This window comes from Carcharodon carcharias, chromosome 13 (assembly GCF_017639515.1).
Source record: "Carcharodon carcharias isolate sCarCar2 chromosome 13, sCarCar2.pri, whole genome shotgun sequence".
In the NCBI taxonomy this organism is placed as follows: Eukaryota; Metazoa; Chordata; class Chondrichthyes; order Lamniformes; family Lamnidae; genus Carcharodon; species Carcharodon carcharias.
The window spans coordinates 103,126,773-103,148,607 of record NC_054479.1 but is presented as its reverse complement, the minus strand read 5'-3'; the positions used below and the strand labels follow the sequence as shown (position 1 = coordinate 103,148,607).

The window sequence follows — 21,835 nt, the reverse complement described above, 5'->3', positions numbered from 1 at the left end:
AATAGTTGAATATTTATAGTATGAAGAAGATACCAGCTACTGTTCTACTGAATTAAGTGAATTTCCATTTTTAAAGAATGTTTTCTTGTTGCTTTGGGGATTAATGTTTACAATTCTGTCCATTATCCCATGAAAACCAAACATTCCTATTCCATATGTATTACATCTTCGGCATTTTTTAACCTTAGAGCTGATAATACAGAGAAAGATGGTCTGTGATATGCATAAATTGTAGGTTGGTGTCTGGTATTTAGCAATACAGGGGAGGGAAAATGGAGGAATAGAGGGGGTCATGTAATCTGTTCTGAAATCCGTCTGACAACAAGCCTAGGTGGCTTGGTTATTAAAGATTAAAGAGGGGGTCGGGAGGGGATACAGGTTGTTTTACTGGGAAGAAGGTGCAAGATAGTCACACTGTAAACAATGACCAGGGAGGTCTTGTGGCATAGTGGTAATGTCCCTACCTCTTGCCCAGAAGCTCCGGGTTTAAATCCCCCTTCAGGACTTGATGGTCCAGGAAGGTGCATTCATAACATGGCTAAATAAATTGATTGTTAGCTTGTAAATCCTTACAATGTGCCAGATGGCAGGAGGTAAGAGCAGGAGAGGTTTTTGTTCAGTCATACTGCAGAAGGCAAATGCAAACCACTGCAGTACTTTGCCAAGCATAACCATGGACCAATCCATTGGAAGGCCAGGCTTGCCAATGCCCTCTCAGGGTATGGTACCTGAAGGAGAAGGAAGAGGAGGAAGCCATGACCAAGGCAATTATGCTGACAGTGAATAGACTGTTGTCCAAGGGAGATGTTAAGAATGTTGAGATTTGTAAATGGTTATATTTTAAACTGTCTACTTAATTTCAAAATGGAATGGCGTTGTGACTGTAGGAAAGATCATTTGCATTTCTACCTGGATACGAGTCCCATGTGATTCATATTGGCATGGAGATGGGCTTTGAAAGGGGAAAAATCAGGTTACAGTTTTTTTCTAAAAAATATCACTAAACTTCAAGTTCAGGCCGCAAGAATCAGAGACAGCAGAGGTAGAGACAGCAAATCTCTGTGATTTACCACACAGAAATGTGGGTGGGAGCTCATGCTCAGGTCAAAGAGACCAAAGTCATGAGTTTTTAAACAAAGCTGGAAGATTTGCCTAGGTTTGGCTAGAAGGACCTCCAGGTAACCCACAAATGGAAGTCATTTTGGGGATTAGAAGTTAGGAGTTAGAAGTTAGGAGTTAGAAGTTAGGAGTTAGAAGTTAGGAGTTAGAAGTTAGAAGTTAGGAGTTAGAAGTTAGGAGTTAGAAGTTAGGAGTTAGAAGTTAGGAGTTAGGAGTTAGAAGTTAGGAGTTAGAAGTTAGGAGTTAGGAGTTAGAAGTTAGGAGTTAGAAGTTAGGAGTTAGAAGTTAGGAGTTAGAAGTTAGGAGTTAGAAGTTAGGAGTTAGAAGTTAGGAGTTAGAAGTTAGGAGTTAGAAGTTAGGAGTCAGAAGTTAGGAGTCAGAAGTTAGGAGTCAGAAGTTAGAAGTCAGAAGTCAGAAGTTAGAAGTCAGAAGTTAGAAGTCAGAAGTTAGAAGTCAGAAGTTAGAAGTCAGAAGTTAGAAGTCAGAAGTCAGAAGTCAGAAGTCAGAAGTTAGAAGTCAGAAGTCAGAAGTCAGAAGTTAGAAGTCAGAAGTCAGAAGTCAGAAGTCAGGAGTCAGGAGTCAGGAGTCAGGAGTCAGGAGTCAGGAGTCAGGAGTCAGGAGTCAGGAGTCAGGAGTCAGGAGTCAGGAGTCAGGAGTCAGGAGTCAGGAGTCAGGAGTCAGGAGTCAGGAGTCAGGAGTCAGGAGTCAGGAGTCAGGAGTCAGGAGTCAGGAGTCAGGAGTCAGGAGTCAGGAGTCAGGAGTCAGGAGTCAGGAGGCTGAAAAAGAAGCTAGAAATTATTTTGAATTGGTTTGGGGAGAATGGCATGTCTATTTAAGGGACCAAGTAAAGCATAACTGATGGGAGATTCTCAGTTGTTTTAAATTGGGGAATCTTTTCTGTAGTTTAGAGTATACATTGCCTATTGAAATAGTGTTTAGATAATGTTGCTTTTAGTTTGTTACAGTAAACATTTTAAAACTTGAAATCTTGTGCAGTTCCTTTGAGTTAGTCACTGAGAATTCAAATTTCTTTTTAAAAGTTATTTATCTCTATGTGGATCGTAACATTATAGATGCATAATCAAAGCCCTGACATCTGTTTCTTCAATCTATAATTATCATCAAATGTACACTCATCTGATACTGGGTACTGCAGTGATTTAGCACTTTATACTAAACAATTTATCAGTATGCTGAATGAATAATTTGGCATACAATTCAATCCCAAGGTAACTACTAGGTCTGATTCTTAAATTGTCGGTTTATTCACATTTCTATTTGAATCAAATGGTACATCAATTGTGGAAACACTACTGCAATATATTGATTGAAATCTGTCTCTTTTAGGCAGCTGCATGTGATGGATGAAACGCATGTTATTAATCAAGTGAAGGAGGATGTATGTTACGTGTCCCAGGACTTCTACAAAGACATGGAAATAGCACAGTATGTAACTGCCCTGGATTTATAACTTAGTGCCAAGTCAAAAATATCAGTCAGTTCTAATACTTTTAATCCTCACAATTGGGCTTCACATTGAGTTGATTTTTGTCATTTGGGAAATGGAGAGAAAAACAAAATGTTCACTTTATCTGATGAGGCAACTTAATGTGACATTGGTATTATTTGTGGGATGTATTTTTGCTGGACCACTGCTTCCTTCCAGTCGTGAAGGATAATGGGGATTCCGGGGATGAAGGGGTTAGCATGTGAGGAAAGGTTGGACAGGTTAGGTCTATACCCATTGGAGTTTAGAAGAATGAGAGGTGATCTTATTCAAACAACCATGATCCTGAGGGGACTTGACAGGGTGGATGCTGAGAGGATGTTCCCTCTTGTGGTGGAGTCTAGAAATACACAGTTTAAAAAGAGTCTTTAAAACTGAGGTGAGAATTTTTTTTCTCTGAAGGATTCCGTCTGTAGAGTTCTCTTCTCTAGAGAGCAGTAGAGGCTGATTCATTGAATATATTTAAGGCTAAGTTGATTTTTGATCGACAAGGGAGTCGAGGGTTATGGGGGGTGGGGGGAGTGGTGGTGGGCGTGCAGGCAGGTAGGTGGAATTAAGGCCACAGTCAGATCAGTCATGATCTTATTGAATGATGGAGCAGGCCCAAGGGGGAAAGGCCTATTCTTAATTCTTGTGTATGTTAGAAAGATGGTCCTGAAGAGTGTGTAGATGTGGAAGGGGATATGAAATGCTTAAAACATCTTTTTGAAAGTAGTATGTGTATTTAAATATCATATGAATGATCAATATGGCTCTTGCTCTTCTATACCTGAAGGAAACTTTGTCTTGTACACAGTCTGGGAGACTCCAGCTTGTGGTGGCTTTTTGGCTTTAAAGGGCAGATTTTCAGCTGTCAGCACGATTCACAGTGGCTCAGAACAGGCGAATGAGCCTGTGAATTTGAGTGGGGACCCTTTTATTTTAACAATTGTTCAGATTTTGTTTATGAGGGGGGAAGGAAAGGCATCCATCTGCCTGAGAATGTCAAAAAGCCTTCACAGGCCCCACTTCACTAGGGAAGCTTCCAAGAGAGTTTAGCTGGACAATATTTGCTATGGGGAAGGCACTGCAATTGGCAGTTACGATGATCCTTTCTAAAACCCTGATTTGGCCTCAACTGGAGTATTATCTCCAATTAAGGGCAAGAAGGATGTGAAGATTTTATAGAGGGTAAAGAGGAGTTTTAAAAGAATGGTTCCAGGGATGAGGGGGCTTCAGTGATGTGGATAGACTGGAGAAGCTAAGGTTGTTCTCCTTGGAGAAGAGAAGGTTGAGTGGAGATTTGAAAGAAGTGTCATGAGACATCTAGACAGAGCAGAGGGAAACTGTTCCCATTAGCAGATTGGTTAAGAACCAGAGGGCACAGGTTTAATATGATTGGCAAAAGAACCAAATGCAGCAAGAGGAAAAACATTTTTATGTAGCAAGTGGTTACGATTTGGAATGCACTGCCAGAAAGAGTGGTAGAGGCAAGCTCCATTGTGGCTTTCAAAAAGGAATTGGAAAAGCACCTGAAGGGGAAAAAAATTGTAAGGCTAAGGGGAAAGGACAGGGGAGTGGAACTTGCAGAGAGCCGGCTTAGGCTGTACAGGCTGAATGACATTTTTGGTGCTGTAACTATTCTATATGATTCTATTTTATAATCCTATGGTTATCAAAGTCCTGAACTTATATACTTCAGACTTATTTTAAGCTACCGTAGGGTACATAAGTGAAAATCTATGGTATGTAGAAGCATGAATCAGCTCACTGACGCACCATGTGTATCTACTAAGGTAGAGACTAAAACTTCATTCCAAAGGATAAATATTTGAAAAAGGGGAATGAAAGAAGATCTGGGAGGAGGGGTTGCTGAGGAATAGGGTTACAGAATTGTTTGCCAGAACCAGGGGCTGAATGGCCTCCTGTGCCATAATTTCCACAATTCTGTGAAAACTCCTTTTGTTAAGCCTGAGCTCCATGGAGTTTTTTTTTAAGCAGTGTTAGTGTTGAGCTGAGTTCAGGAAGACGTGCCTGTGACAGGTTGAGAAGTGCCCCAAACATAGGGTCCATGGCTTCTTGTATAATCTGTTAGTTTGGTTCACAATCTATACGTGTGAAGTCCAAGTATAGATTGGCTCTGACTGAGGTTCCCAGTTAGAATTGTCACCTCGAGATGGATCCAGAGTCTAGGGAAATAGGAAGTGACTTCAGACCAGTTATAAGTGACATTAGCTGGGGAACCTGATCATGCATTGTGTAATGTAGGGGGATGCTGGCTACGGTTTCAAGGTAAATATTAGCAGGTTATAGCATTACTACTCTTATGTTTTTTTTCAATAGTTCCCGGGGTGTGGGCTTCGCTGGCTGGGCCAACATTTATTGCCCTTCCTTTGTTGCCCTTGAGAAGGTGATGGTGAGCTGCCTTCTTGAACTGCTGCAGCCCATGTGGTGTAGGTACACTCTCAATGCTGTTAGGAAGGGAGTTCCAAGATTTTGACCCAGCAACAGCGAAGGAACGGCAATATGTTTCCAAGTCAGGGTGGTGAGTGACTAAGAGGGGAACTTCCAGGTGGTGGTGTTCCCATCTATCTGCTGCCCTCGTCCTTCTAGATGGTAGTGGTTGTGGGTTGGGAAGGTGTTGTCTAAGGAACCTTGGTGAATTCCTGCAGTGCACCTTGTAGATGGTACATACTGCTGCTACTGTGTGTCAGTGGTGGAGGGAGTGAATGTTTATGGATGTGGTGCCAATCAAGTGGGCTGCTTTGTCCTGAATGGTATCAAGCTTCTTGAATGTTTTGGGAGCTGCACTCATTCAGGCAAGTGGAGAGTATTCCATCACACTCCTGACTTGCACCTTGTAGATGGTGGACAGGCTTTGGGGAATCAAGAGGTGAGTTACTCATTGCACGATTCCTAGCCTCTGACCTGCTTTTATAGCCACAGTATTTATATGGCTAGTCCAGTTCAGTTTCTGGTCAATGGTAACCCCCAGGATGATGTTAGTGGGGGACTCAGTGATAGTAATGCCATTGAACATCAAGGGGTGATGATTAGATTTTCTCTTGCTGGAAATGGTCATTGCCTTGCACTTGTGTGGCGCGAATATCAACCCAAGCCTGGATATTATCGAGGTCATGCTGCATTTGGATATGGACTGGTTTAGTATCTGAGGAGTCGTGAATGGTGCTGGGCATTGCGCAATCATCAGCGAACATCCGCACTCTGACCTTATGATGGAAGGAAGGTCATTGGTGAAGCAGCTGAAGATAGTTGGGCTGAGGACACTACCCTGAAGAACTCCTGCAGTGATGTACTGGAGCTGAGATGATTGACCTCCAAGAAGGAGAACCATCTTACTTTGTGCTAGGTATGAACCCAACTAGTGGAGAGTTTTCCCCCCGATTCCCATTGACCCCAGTTTTGCTAGGGCTCCTTGATGCCAGACTCGGTACTGATATCGAGAGTAAACTGATGGGGTGGTAATTGGCCGGGTTGGATTTGTCCTGCATTTTGTGTTCTGGACATACCTGGGCAATTTTCCACAGAGCCAAGTAGATGCTAGTGTTGTAGCTGTACTGGAACAGCTTGGCTAGGGGCGGGCAAGTTCTGGAGCACAAGTCTTCAGTACTATTGCTGGAATATTGTCAGGGCTCATAGCCTTTGCACTATCCAGTGCCTTCAGCCGTTTCTTGATATCATGTGGAATGAATCGAATTGGCTGAAGACTGGCATCTGCGAGGCTGGGGAGGAGGCCGAGATGGATCCATTCAGCACTTCTGGCTGAAGATTGAAGTAAATGCTTCAGCCTTATCTGTTGCACTGATGTGCTGGGGTCTTTCATCATCGAGGATGGGGATATTTGTTGAGCCTCCTCATGAGTTATTTAGTTGTCCACCACCATTCGTGACAGGTTGTGGCAGGACTGCAGAGCTTAGATCTGATCCATTGGTTGTGGGATTACTTAGCTCTGTCAGTCACCTGCTTATGCTGTTAGGCACGCAAGTAGTTCTGTGTTGTAGCTTCAGGTTGACACCTCATTTTTAGGTATGCCTGGTGCTGCTCCTGGCATGCCATGCTGCACCCTTCATTGAACCAGGTTTGACCCCCTTGCTTGATGGTAATGGTTGAGTGGGGGATGTGCCAGGCCATGAGGTTACAGATTGTGTTCCAGTACAATGCTGCTGCTGATGGCCCATGCACCTTATGGATGTCAGATCCAGATGTTAGTAAGGAGGGCTTTGCAGGGTCGGCCGGGCTGAGTTTGCTGTTGTCTTTTCTGATGCCTAGGTCGATGCTGGGTGGTCTGTCGGTCTTCCTCATTTTTAATGACTTCATAGCGTTTTGATACAACTGAGTGGCTTGCTAGGCCATTTCGGAGGGCATTTAAGAGTCAACCGCATTGCTGTGGGTCCAGACCATTATTAGTTCATTAATAGCCCAGTGACAATACCACTATGCCATTGGCTCTCCCCTACTCTGTAGTAAGATATTGCAACTTAGCACCTATTACTATCAGTGAGTTATTGTATTACTGTTAGTAATGAGAATCTGAGCATTACGGCTTTACTACTAATCATCTGTGCAATTTCAATAAGTTACCATTATATAATCATAGAATGATTGCAATTCAGAAAGAGGCCATTTGGTCTGTCATGTCCATGCCAGCTCTCAGCAAACACAATTGGCTATTCCCACTCCTTGGTCCTTTCCCCATAGTTTTGCAAACCTTTTCTCTTCAGGTGCTTATCCAATTCCCTTTTTAAAGCCACAATTGATTCTGACCCCACCACTCTTAGGAAGGTCCTAGCCACATGCTGTGTTTAAAAAAGAAAGTCCTCATATTGCTGCTACTACTTTGGCCAATCACCTTAAATCCGTACCCTCAGGTTCTGATCCTTACACCAATAGGAACAGTTTCTCTTTACCTTCTCTGCCTGGATCCTCATAATTTTGAATATCTCTATCAAATCTCCTCTCAACTTTCTCTTCTCTCAGGAGAACAACCCCAGCTTCTCCAATCTATTCATGTAACTGAAGTCCCTCATTCCTGGAACCATTCTGGAAAATCTCTTCTGTGCTATCTAAAGCCTTCACATCTTTCCTAGAATGTTAGCAGTAGTTTTCCATTAGTCACCAGTGAAATCGAAGCTCCTCCCACCTCTGGATGCCCCTCTTCCCTGCCCTTCATTTCCCCTCTTAGTCTGTTCTTGGGTGACCTCCTTGTTGCACAGCAGCTGTTGGCACAAAACCACAAGCAAAAGCTGAAGTTCCGGGTACCCAGCTTTACAGGGTAAATGGAATAGCTTTTGTAAATCCACATGATCAAAACTTTAGGAATGCCCCCAACTGGTGTTGACATCCTATTCTCCCGTGTAGAGTTGAACCCATGCCCTTCTGATGTAGAACTAGGAGTACTATTACTGACACCTACTTGGGGGGTGCAGGTGCTGGTGGGTGCATGTGTGGATGTACCTTTTAAAGTACTTCTCCATCCCTAAACAATTTAAAAGCTTGTCTTCACCATTAAAAGTCACAAGTCGTATGCTGATTATTCAAATGTGTTGGATTGCCGTGTTCAGTATCTTGTACCACTAAGGATGGCATGCACGTTGAGACAACGAGAGGTCCTTATTCATAGATTCACTGTGAGCAGGTGTAGGGGTTCTAGTTGGCACCAAAAAGAAGTTTGCAAGAGTTGGATAGTCTGTAGACAGTTTCCCAACTTGCTTTGTCTCAGACAATCCTGGCTGAAGAAAAATCAAAGCCAATCAAAGTGCTTGATGTGGTCATATTGGTACCTTGATTAGGATTATGAATACATTTATTATGTCACTCATCAAGTCAGATGAGAATATTTTAGGTATGCTCCTTACTGAATGCATCAGAAAAATAATTGTAATATTTATATTTTATTTAGGCTGAAAGGTAAAGCAAACACGGTTATGAGAGATTACGTGCTTCCAGACTTTAGCACCATTAAGAAGGGTTTCTGCAAGGTAAGTCATCTGGAAGTGTTACTTTATTATTTGTTAATTCACCCAGAGACTGAACATTGGCATTTCAAATCAACTTGTTTTCATCACAGTATAGTTCCATTGCTCATATGAATTATTTACCAACATAAGAAATAGGAGCAGGAGTAGGCCATTTGGTCCCTCAAGCCTGCCCCACCATCCGATAAGATCAAGGCCGATCTGCCCCAGGCCTCAACTCCTCTTTCGTGCCAGCTCCTTATAGCCCTCAATTCCCCGATTTATTTCAAAAACCAATCTACCTTCTCTTTAAATACTTTCAGTGATCTAGCCTCCACAACTCTCTGGAGTAGAGAATTCCAGACATTCACTAACCTCTGAGAGAAGAAATTCTTTTGTGTAAGTTTTAAATGAGTATTCTCCTTATTCTGTAACTATGTCCCCTAGTTTGAGATTCTCCCACTAGTGGAACATCTTCTCAACATTTACCCTGTCAAGCCCCCTGCTACTGATGATCCAGCATTACAGCAGATATGCTATTAAGTGTAGTGTAATCTCTTTAGAGGTTAAAATGTAAAACAATGGGCACTTCAGTATTTAGATTGGAGTCCTGGGACAGCAATACTCAAACATATGAGGTACAGCTTCCATGTGCCTCTCTCCACTATGCACCTTATTCTGGAACCATTTTGAATGAAGACCTGAGGAAGGCCTGTTTTGTCTACACTTTGTCTGTACCTGTGATTTTTGCAGCTACATTTTTGTATATACATATACAAATTTCAGAAATTTGTTCAGAGATCCACATTATATTCTTGATACGTTCCACCAAGTATGATCTTTGCCTGTGAAGTTTGGAGTCCAGCATCCACCGAGGTGGCTGTTGTAAAACAAATTTAGAAAAATAAAATGTTTATTTTCTCTTTTTGTTGGCACTTAACACGATGAAAGAAGATAGTACTGAGAAAAACTCTTCAGTTTCAGGCCCACAGCATCAGGATCAAACACTCCCAGTGTTGTGTATAGCACAACCTGTTACAGAGTAAAGTTCTCTGCATTCTGTCCAAACGATGTTCCTTGACCCCAGTTATAGAATAGTATCCCTTACTGCACCAGTAGTCCTTCTGAGCGAGTTTGTTAGTTAGAGACAGTTTTGGCTATGTGGATATGCCGAACAGGACCTGTTAAAACTCATTTTATACTCCCCCAGTCCTCCTCTACCCCTTGATTTGAATTATGATTGCCAAGGTGGCAGGTCAGTGGGTAATCTACTGTGTCGCCCAGTCAACTTGTTTTCATCACAATATAGTTCCATTGTTCACATGACTTATTTACCAACCACTGATCATCCAGTATTACAGCAGATACACTATTAGGTATGGCGTAATGTCTTCTGGACCAGACCACATTATTTTGAAGCTGCCCACCTGCACCACAATGTACCATATACATTGGCACTGTGGAGTCCCAAATGTAAAATTGTGATAGGCTCAATGTTTGGCTTGAAAGTGGTCTACAGTATTCTCTGGTTCATCTACCATAGAATCATAGAATAATTACAACACTGGAGGAGGCCATTCTGCCTGTTTTGTCCATGCGGACTCTTTGCATGGGGAGATGGTGGTGTAGTGGTAATGTCACTGGGCTAGTAATCCAGAGGCCCAGGCTAATTCTTGGGGGGGGGAACATGGGTTTAGATCCCACCACAGCAGCTGGTGGAATTTAAATTTAAGTCTAGAATTGAAATCTAGTCTCATAAATGGTCTCATGAAACTATTATCGATTGTCATAAAAACTCATCTGATTTACTAATGTCCTTTAGAGAAGGAAATCTGTCATCCTTCCCTAGTTTGGCCTACATGTGACTCTAGACCCACTCATAACTCTCCTCTGAAATGGCCTAGCAAGCCACTCAGTTCAAGAGTAATTAGGATTGGGCAACAAATGCTGGCCTTATCAGCGATGCTCACAACCTGTGAAAGTTTAAAAAAACTGAGCCCCCCTCCCCTCCACCTTTCCCTGTAGCCCAGCAATTTATTTATCTTCAGGCCCTTATCCAACTCCCTTATGAGTGAAGCTGCCTCCACCACACTGTTGGGCAGTGCATTTCAGACCTTAAGCATTTGCTGTGTTAAAGATGTTCCTCATGTTGCTGTTAGTTCTTTTGCCAATCCTCTTAAATTGGTATCCTCTGGCTCTTGACCAGTTGCCACCAAATGGGAACAGTTTCTCCATATCTACTCTGTCTAGATCCCTATGATTTTCAACACTTCTGTCGAATCTGTTTAAGGAGAACAATCCCAGCTTTTTCAGTCTACCCATGTAACTGAAGTTTCTCGTACCTAAAATCATCCTTGTAAACTATTGTGCACTCTTTCTAAAGTGTTTGCGTCCGTCCTAAAGTGCAGTGCCCAGAATTGGACACAATACTCCAGTTGAGGCCGAACCAGAGTTTTACAAAGGTTCATTATAACTTGTTTACTTTATTATTCTGTGCCTCTACTTTTAAAGTCAGTGATCCCATATCCCTTTTTAACCACTTTCTCAACCTGCCCTGCCTCGACCTTCAATGATTTGTGCATATGTATTCCCAGGTATTTCTGTTCCAGAATTGTGCCCTTTATTATATATTGCCTCTCCTCATTCTTCCTCCCAAAATGGACCATTGTCCATGCACCTCTGCATTAAATTTCATCTGCCATATGTTCCCTCATTCCCCAGTCCCCATGTTCTCTTGAAGTTTATCACGATCCTCCTCACAGTCCATAATACTTCCGTGTTTCATGTAAATTTGATATTGTGTTCTGTACACCCAAGTCTAGGTCAGTAATATAGATCAAGAAAAGCAGTGGGCCTAATACCAACCCCTGGGGAACCAGGCTATATACCTTCCTCCAGTCTGAAAACAAGCATTCACGACTATTCAGTTTCTTATCAATTAAAGAACTTTGTATCCTGTTTGAAACTTTCTATTTGTTTTGGGAAATGCTTGAGCTAGGCATTGAAATGTGATCTTTTTGGGCTTGTAAATGCATACCGTTTCCATGGTTACATAACAGACCTGGAGTGGGAAGTCAGTTATTTTTGGACAAGGAGGAAGACTGTTTGTTTGATGTAAGATTATCTTTTATGATTATGCTTTGGGCAACTCCTCCAGGATGCAGTGCAGACTAGTAATCAAACACAAAGCCACTGCAATTTGCCCATCATCAATCAGGGTATTATTATGTTAAATACCGGGTTTCCTTCAAGCCATGCTTACAAATCCACCCTACAGCTGCAGGTTCATTTGAGAAATAGACCATTTACTCTGATTACTATTACTATGACAACTTTAGATGCGTGTTTCTATTACCTGAAATTGAGGAGTGTGCGTTTATATATGTTTTAAAGATTCAAAATTTTAGATAAACTGCTAAACTAGAATACTATTCATTCTTGATCTCTGACCAAGAAAATTCCGTATAATTAAAATATTTTTAATATTTCAAGGCAAAACCTACTCGACGTTCCTTCTCTATTCCTTGTCCTCCCTGAAACACACACCCTGCAATACACAGCTAACTTGTCCTCTTGCCTCTGCTCCTTGAGTCAGCTGCAGGTAAATGTGTGTATGCAACTCAACGGTGCAAATCCTTTCATTTTTATCTTTCTCCTCTTATGGACCATTGTATAGTTTGTCCTCAGCATTAACCTACCGAATGATACAGCTGGGTCATGGCACATCTGGGTGGTGAATCAGAGATTTCAACTTTTGTCCAACACCTCTAGCCGGTAATTTAGTACTAGAGTTCATTCCTGTAATTAGCTATTTTAAATACTTTACAAGCTAATTTGTATTGTTAAAATGTGTTGCTTCAGTTAATGTAACTGAAAATGTCCTTTCATATAGTGTGACAACACAGCCTGATATTGTTTGTTTTTAGCTGCATTGCGAGTTATTCATAGAATTATAGAAACTTATAATGGCCTCAGTGTGCTGGCTCTTAAAAAGAACAGTCGTGCTTATCACACTTCCCCACTTTGTCTCTAATCCTGTAAGTGCTTCATCTTCAAGTGCCCCATCCTTTTTAAAATTATTTATAGAACAGGTTTCCTCCACCTTTTTGGGTAGAAGTTCCAGATCCTGACAACTGAGTGAAACAACTTCTCGTCTCCCCTCCAGGTGCTTTGCCAATGATTTTAAATTCATGACCTCCTGATTATTGACCCATTCGCCAGAGGGAATAGTTTTTAATCTATCCACTCTTATCAAAATCTCTGATCTTGAGAATTATTATTAGTTCATTACTTAACCTCCTCTGTTCCAAAGAGAACAGTCCTAACTTTTCCAACTTCTTCCCATAACTAAAGTTTCTCTTTCCTGTTAACAACCTCATAAACATCCTCTGCACTCTTTCTAAAGCCTTTTTGCCTTTCCTGCAGTCTGGTGCCCAGAATTGCCCTCATTACTCCTCCTCAGGCCCAACTAGTGATTTATAAAGTTTATCACCTCATCAACTTGCCCTGCCATCTTTAAGGATAGGTTTACATGGACATCACGTTCTCTCTGCTCATCTATACTTTTCAAAATCAGGCCATTTATAATATACTGTCTTTCCATATTCTTCCCAAAGTGTATCACTTCACATTTCTCCACGTTGAACTCTATCTGCCAGGTTTACAATTATCTGCAGAAATTGGTTCTGCTCCCTACACCTAAGTCTAATTGGTTCATAGAGATTGAATGAGTAATGGATCCCAAGCTAAGCCTTGCTAAACACTATTCCAAGCCACCTCCCAGTGTGAAAAACATCCATCCACCACCACCCTTTTCTTCCGGGCACTAAACCAATTTCATAACCGTATCACCATTTTTCCCTTATTTTCATGAACTTCTATCTTAGTAAGCCTCCTGTGTGACATTTTGTTGAACGTGTGTACACGCACATACCATCTTCTGCACCACCTTGATCAACCTGCTCTCCTGGCTCTTCAAAGGATTCCATCATATTAATCAGACTCAGTCTGCCTTTAACAACTCCATATAGAGTTTCCTTGATTAATACATGCCTTTCATTTCGTCCCCAATTATGCTTTTCACTCGCAGACACTTCCTCCTACCTCTCCCTGGACCATGACCCCATCACTGAACATCAAGCCGTTGTTTCTAGGACTGTCACTGACCTCATCTCCTCTGGAGATCTTCCTTCCACAGCTTCCAACCTGATAGTCGCCCAACCTCGGACGGCCCGCTTCTACCTCCTACCCAAAATCCACAAACAGGACTGTCCCGGCAGACCGATGGTGTCAGCCTGTTCCTGCCCCATGAAACTCATTTCTCGCTATCTAGACTCCCTTCTCTCTCCCCTTGTCCAGTCCCTTCCCACCTACATCCGTGATTCCTCTGACACCCTACGTCACATCAACAATTTCCAGTTCCCTGGCCCCAACTGCCTCCTCTTCACCATGGACGTCCAATCCCTCTACAACTCCATCCCCCACCGAGATGATCTGAGGGCTCTCAGCTTCTTCCTCGAACAGAGGCCCGAACAATCCCCATCCACCACTACTCTCCTCCTGGCTGAACTTGTTCTCACACTGAACAATTTCTTCTTTCTTCCTCTCACTTCCTCCAAATAAAAAGTGTGACTATGGGTACCCGCATGGGCCCCAGTTATGCCTGTCTCTTTATGGGGTATGTGGAACATTCCTTGTTGCAGTCCTACTCCGGCCCCCTTCCACAACTCTTTCTCTGGTACATTGATGATTACTTTGGTGCTGCTTCATGCTCTCATCTGGACCTGGAAAAATGTATTAATTTTGCTTCCAATCTCCACCCCTCCATCATTTTCACATGGTCCATCTCTGACACTTCCCTTCCCTTCCTTGACCTCTCTGTCTCAATTTCTGGTGATAGACTGTCCACCAATATCCATTATAAGCCTACCGACTCCCACAGCTATAAAAACAAAAAAACTGCGGATGCTGGAAATCCAAAACAAAAACAGAATTACCTGGAAAAACTCAGCAGGTCTGGCAGCATCGGTGGAGAAGAAGAGTTGACGTTTCGAGTCCTCATGACCCTTCGACAGAACTTGCATTCGAGTCCAAGAAAGAGTTGAAATATAAGCTGGTTTAAGGTGTGTGTGTGGGGGGCGGAGAGATAGAGAGACAAAGAGGTGGAGGGGGGGTGGGGGTGTGTGGTTGTAGGGACAAACAAGCAGTGATAGAAGCAGATCATCAAAAGATGTCAACGACAATAGTACAATAGAACACATAGGTGTTAAAATTAAAGTTGGTGATATTATCTAAACGAATGTGCTAATTAAGAATGGATAGTAGGGCACTCAAGGTATAGCTCTAGTGGGTTTTTTTTTATATTTTTTTTATATATATAATGGAAATAGGTGGGAAAAGGAAAATCTTTATAATTTATTGGAAAAAAAAGGGAAGGGGGAAACAGAAAGGGGGTGGGGATGGGGGAGGGAGCTCAAGACCTAAAGTTGTTGAATTCAATATTCAGTCCAGAAGGCTGTAAAGTCCCTAGTCGGAAGATGAGGTGTTGTTCCTCCAGTTTGCGTTGGGCTTCACTGGAACAATGCAGCAAGCCAAGGACAGACATGTGGGCAAGAGAGCAGGGTGGAGTGTTGAAATGGCAAGCGACAGGGAGGTTTGGGTCATTCTTGCGGACAGACCGCAGGTGTTCTGCAAAGCGGTCGCCCAGTTTACGTTTGGTCTCTCCAATGTAGAGGAGACCACATTGGGAGCAACGGATGCAGTAGACTAAGTTGGGGGAAATGCAAGTGAAATGCTGCTTCACTTGAAAGGAGTGTTTGGGTCCTTGGACGGTGAGGAGAGAGGAAGTGAAGGTGCAGGTGTTGCATTTTTTGCGTGGGCATGGGGTGGTGCCATAGGAGGGGGTTGAGGAGTAGGGGGTGATGGAGGAGTGGACCAGGGTGTCCCGGAGGGAGCGATCCCTACGGAATGCCGATAAAGGGGGTGAAGGGAAGATGTGTTTGGTGGTGGCATCATGCTGGAGTTGGCGGAAATGGCGGAGGATGATCCTTTGAATGCGGAGGCTGGTGGGGTGATAAGTGAGGACAAGGGGGACCCTATCATGTTTCTGGGAGGGAGGAGAAGGCGTGAGGGCGGATGCGCGGGAGATGGGCCGGACACGGTTGAGGGCCCTGTCAACGACCGTGGGTGGAAAACCTCGGTTAAGGAAGAAGGAGGACACTTCAGAGGAACTGTTTTTGAATGTAGCACCCACCTACATCCGTGATTCCTCTGACACCTTACGTCACATCAACAATTTCCAGTTCCCTGGCCCCAACCGCTTACTCTTCACCATGGACGTCCAATCCCTCTACACCTCCATCCCCCCACCAGGATGGTCTGAGGGCCCTTAGCTTCTTCCTCGAACAGAGGCCCGAACAATCCCCATCCACCACTACTCTCCTCCGTCTGGCTGAACTTGTTCTCACACTGAACAATTTCTCCTTCAACTCCTCTCACTTCCTCCAAATAAAAGGTGTGGCTATGGGTACCCGCATGGGCCCCAGCTATGCCTGTCTCTTTATGGGGTATGTGGAACATTCCTTGTTGCAGTCCTACTCCGGCCCCCTTCCACAACTCTTTCTCCGGTACATCGATGATTACTTCGGTGCCGCTTCATGCTCTCGTCAGGACTTGGAAAAATTTATTAATTTTGCTTCCAATCTCCACCCCTCCATCATTTTCACGTGGTCCATCTCTGACACTTCCCTTCCCTTCCTTGACCTCTCTGTCTCAATCTCTGGTGATAGACTGTCCACCAATATCCATTACAAACCCACGACTCCCACAGCTATCTCGACTACAGCTCCTCACACCCTGCTTCCTGTAAGGACTCCATCCCATTCTCTCAATTTCTTCGCCTCCGTCGCATCTGTTCCGATGATGCTACATTCAAAAACAGTTCCTCTGACATGTCCTCCTTCTTCCTTAACCGAGGTTTTCCACCCACGGTCGTTGACAGGGCCCTCAACCGTGTCCGGCCCATCTCCCGCGCATCCGCCCTCACGCCTTCTCCTCCCTCCCAGAAACATGATAGGGTCCCCCTTGTCCTCACTTATCACCCCACCAGCCTCCGCATTCAAAGGATCATCCTCCGCCATTTCCGCCAACTCCAGCATGATGCCACCACCAAACACATCTTCCCTTCACCCCCCTTATCGGCATTCCGTAGGGATCGCTCCCTCCGGGACACCCTGGTCCACTCCTCCATCACCCCCTACTCCTCAACCCCCTCCTATGGCACCACCCCATGCCCACGCAAAAAATGCAACACCTGCCCCTTCACTTCCTCTCTCCTCACCGTCCAAGGACCCAAACACTCCTTTCAAGTGAAGCAGCATTTCACTTGTATTTCCCCCAACTTAGTCTACTGCATTCGTTGCTCCCAATGTGGTCTCCTCTACATTGGAGAAACCAAACGTAAACTGGGCGACCGCTTTGCAGAACACCTGCGGTCTGTCCGCAAGAATGACCCAATCCTCCCTGTCGCTTGCCATTTCAACACTCCACCCTGCTCTCTTGCCCACATGTCTGTCCTTGGCTTGCTGCATTGTTCCAGTGAAGCCCAACGCAAACTGGAGGAACAACACCTCATCTTCCGACTAGGGACTTTACAGCCTTCTGGACTGAATATTGAATTCAACAACTTTAGGTCGTAAGCTCCCTCCCCCATCCCCACCCCCTTTCTGTTTCCCCCTTCCCTTTTTTTTTTCCAATAAATTATAAAGATTTTCCTTTTCCCACCTATTTCCATTATATATATAAAAAAAATATAAAAAAAAACCCACTAGAGCTATACCTTGAGTGCCCTACCATCCATTCTTAATTAGCACATTCGTTTAGATAATATCACCAACTTTAATTTTAACACTCCCACAGCTACCTTGAGTACAGCTCCTCACACCCCGTTTCCTGTAAGGACTCCATCCCATTCTCTCAGTTCCTTTGCCTCCATCGCATCTGTTCTGATGATGCCACTTTCAAAAACAGTTCCTCTGACATGTCCTCCTTCTTCCTTAACCGAGGTTTTCCACCCACGGTCGTTGACAGGGCCCTCAACCGTGTCCGGCCCATCTCCCGCGCATCCGCCCTCACGCCTTCTCCTCCCTCCCAGAAACATGATAGGGTCCCCCTTGTCCTCACTTATCACCCCACCAGCCTCCGCATTCAAAGGATCATCCTCCGCCATTTCCGCCAACTCCAGCATGATGCCACCACCAAACACATCTTCCCTTCACCCCCCTTATCGGCATTCCGTAGGGATCGCTCCCTCCGGGACACCCTGGTCCACTCCTCCATCACCCCCTACTCCTCAACCCCCTCCTATGGCACCACCCCATGCCCACGCAAAAAATGCAACACCTGCCCCTTCACTTCCTCTCTCCTCACCGTCCAAGGACCCAAACACTCCTTTCAAGTGAAGCAGCATTTCACTTGCATTTCCCCCAACTTAGTCTACTGCATCCGTTGCTCCCAATGTGGTCTCCTCTACATTGGAGAGACCAAACGTAAACTGGGCGACCGCTTTGCAGAACACCTGCGGTCTGTCCGCAAGAATGACCCAAACCTCCCTGTCGCTTGCCATTTCAACACTCCACCCTGCTCTCTTGCCCACATGTCTGTCCTTGGCTTGCTGCATTGTTCCAGTGAAGCCCAACGCAAACTGGAGGAACAACACCTCATCTTCCGACTAGGGACTTTACAGCCTTCTGGACTGAATATTGAATTCAACAACTTTAGGTCGTAAGCTCCCTCCCCCATCCCCACCCCCTTTCTGTTTCCCCCTTCCCTTTTTTTTTTCCAATAAATTATAAAGATTTTCCTTTTCCCACCTATTTCCCTATTATATATATAAAAAAAATATAAAAAAAAACCCACTAGAGCTATACCTTGAGTGCCCTACCATCCATTCTTAATTAGCACATTCGTTTAGATAATATCACCAACTTTAATTTTAACACTCCCACAGCTACCTTGAGTACAGCTCCTCACACCCCGTTTCCTGTAAGGACTCCATCCCATTCTCTCAGTTCCTTTGCCTCCATCGCATCTGTTCTGATGATGCCACTTTCAAAAACAGTTCCTCTGACAGGTCCTCCTTCTTCCTTAACCGAGGTTTGCCACCCACGGTGGTTGACAGGGCCCTCAACCGTGTCCGGCCCATCTCACGCGCATCCGTCCTCACATCTTCTCCTCCCTCCCAGAAACATGATAGGGTCCCCCTTGTCCTCACTTATCACCCCACCAGCCTCCGCATTCAAAGGATCATCCTCCGCCATTTCCGCCAACTCCAGCTTGATGCCACCACCAAACACATCTTCCCTTCACCCCCCCCCCCCCGCCCCCTGCGGAGACATTCCGTAGGGATCGTTCCCTCTATGACACGCTGGTCACTCCTCAACCCCCACCTACAGCACCTCCCCATGCAATCGCAAAATATGCAACACCTGACCCTTCACCTTCTCTCTCCTCACCGTCCAAAGGCCCAAACACTCCTTTCAAGTGAAGCAGTATTTCACTTGCATTTCCCCCAACTTAGTCTACTGCATTCATCGCTCCCAATGCGGTTTCCTCTACATTGGAGAGATCAAACGCAGACTGGATGACCGCTTTGCAGAACACCTTCGGTCTATCCGCAAGCATTACCCAGACCTCCCTGTCGCTTGCCATTTTAACACTCTACCCTGCTCTCTTGCCCACATGTCTGTCCTTGGCTTGCTGCATTGTTGCAGTGAAGCTCAACGCAAACTGGAGGAACAGCACCTCATCTTCCGACTAGGCACTTTACAGCCTTCCGGACTGAATATTGAGTTCAACAACTTTAGATCTTGAACTCCCTCCTCCATCCCCACCCCCTTTTCGTTTCTTCCCCCTCCCTTTTGTTTTTTCCAATAATTTGTATAGATTTTTCTTTTCCCACCTATTTCCATTATTTTTAAATGTATTCCACCCATCGCTTATTTCACCCCACCCCCACTAGAGCTACCTTGCTTGTCCTGCTCTCCACTCTTAATTAGCACATTCTTTTAGATAATATTGCCACCTTCAATACCGCTTTGTTCTTTTGTCTGTGACATCTTTTGGTTATCTCCTCTTATCACTGCTTGCTTGTCCCAACAACCCCCCCCCCCCCAAACCAGCTTATATTTCACCCCTTTCCTATTTCTACTTAGTTCTGTTGAAGGGTCATGAGGACTTGAAACGTCAACTTTGCTCTACTCCGCCAATGCTGCCAGACCTGCTGAGTTTTTCCAGGTATTTCTGTTTTTGTTATGCTTCTCATTAACTTGAGTTCCCTGCTGTATCTCTCTCTTCCTTCTTGAATAATGGTATAACATTAGCAACTCTCCGGTCCTCTGGCACCTACTCCTTTATCCAATCAGATTAAATTAACCAATGCCTCTTCTATGTCTAGCTTTACTGCTATCGGCAACCTAGGATGCATTCCACCTGGGTCAGATGACTTACCAACCTTCAGTAATGCCAGTCTTTTTAGTACGTCATCTCTATTTATATTCATTTACAGGATGTGGACATTGCTGGCTAGGCCAGTATTTATTGCCCATCCCTAAGGTGGTGGTGAGCTGCTTTCTTGAACCGCTGCAGTCCCTGTGGTGAAAGTACACCCACAGTGCTGTTAGAAAGGGACTTCAAGGATTTTGACCCAGTGACAGTGAAGGCACGGCGATTATATTTCCAAGTCAAGATGGTGAGTGGCTTGGAGGGGAACTTCCAGGTGGTGGTATTCCCTGTAACTGCTGCCCTTGCCCTTCTACATGATAGCAGCTGTGGGTTTGGAAGGTGCTGTCTAAGGAGCCGTGGTTAGTTTCTGCACTGCATCTTTTAGATGGTACACACTGCTGCCACTGTGCATTGGTGGTGAAGAAAATGAATGTTTGTGGAACAGGTGCCAACCAAGTGGGCTGCTTTGTCCTGGATGGTGTCAAGTTTCCTGAGTGTTTTTGGAGCTGCACATCCAGGCAACTGGAGAGTATTCCACCACACTCCTGAGTTGTGCCTTGTAGATGATGGATAGGCTTTGGGAATCAGAAGGTGAGTTACTTGCTGCAGGATTCCTAGCCTCTGACTTGCTCTTGTAGCCACAGTATTTATATGGCGAGTCCAGTTCAGTTTCTGGTCAGTGGTAACCCCCAGGATGTTGCTAGGGGATTCAGTGATGGTAATGTCATTGAATGTCAAGGGGTGATAGATTCTCTCTTGTTGGCGATGGTCATTGCCTGGCACTTGTGTGGTGCAAATGTTACTTGCCACTTGTCAGCCCAATTCTGGATATTGCCCAGGTCTTTCTGCATTTGGACATGAACTGCTCCAGTATCTGAGGAGTTGCGAATGGTGTTGAACATTGTGCTATCATCAGCAAACATCCCCAATTTTGACCTTATGATAGAAGGACGGTCTATGGTGAAGCAACTGAAGATAGTTGGGCCTAGGACACTGCTCTGAGGAACTTCTGCAGTGATGTCCTGGAACTGAGATGATTGACCTCCAACAACCACAACCATCTTCCTTTGTACTTGGAATCACTCCAACCTGCAGAGAGTTTTCCCCTTGATTCTTACTGACTCCAGGTTTGCTAGGCCTTATTGATGCTGCACTCAGTCAAATAATGTCTTTGATATCAAGGGCAGTCTCACCTCACCTCTGGAGTTCAGCTCTTTTGTCCATGTTTGAACCAAGGCTGTAATGAGGTCAGGAACTGAGTGATGCTGGTGGAACCCAAACTGAGGGTCAGTGAGCAGGTTATTGCTAAGCAAGTGCTACTTGATAGCACTGTTGATGACCCCTGGCTTGGTGGTAATGGTAAAGTGGGGGATATGGCGGGCCATGAGGTTACAGATTGTGGTTGAGTACAATTCTGCTGTTGCTGGTGGCCCACATGGATGCTCGTTATTTCCAGGTTCTCTTTTTGAGTAACCTTCATATCATCCATTTGGCTTGTGAGGACAGATGCGAAGTGCTCATTTAATACTTATGCTCTGCTCTCTGCCTCCAAATCAAAGTTTCTCTTTGGATTCTTAATAGGCCCAACCTTTTCCGCAGCTAGCTGTTTACAAATTTACATGCACATAAAATGTTTTGTTTCAATTTAATCGTGCCTACCAATCTTGTCTCAGAACTACTACTGAATCCCGGTGAATAATGCATTTTTATTCTTCCTTCTTCCACTGTACACAGTTAAATCTCTTGTGTCAGGGGT

At 44.4% G+C, this 21,835-nt stretch overlaps 1 protein-coding gene across 1 annotated transcript in view; it reads left to right on the top strand.

The window, feature by feature from the left end:
* The window catches only part of actr6 (actin related protein 6), a 45,063-nt gene that overhangs the window by 19,557 nt on the left and 3,671 nt on the right, over positions 1–21,835 (top strand). The window contains exons 7-8 of the mRNA XM_041203630.1: positions 2,467–2,565; positions 8,526–8,604. Coding sequence (XP_041059564.1) covers positions 2,467–2,565; positions 8,526–8,604 — 178 coding nt within the window. The remainder of the gene's footprint in view (positions 1–2,466; positions 2,566–8,525; positions 8,605–21,835) is intronic.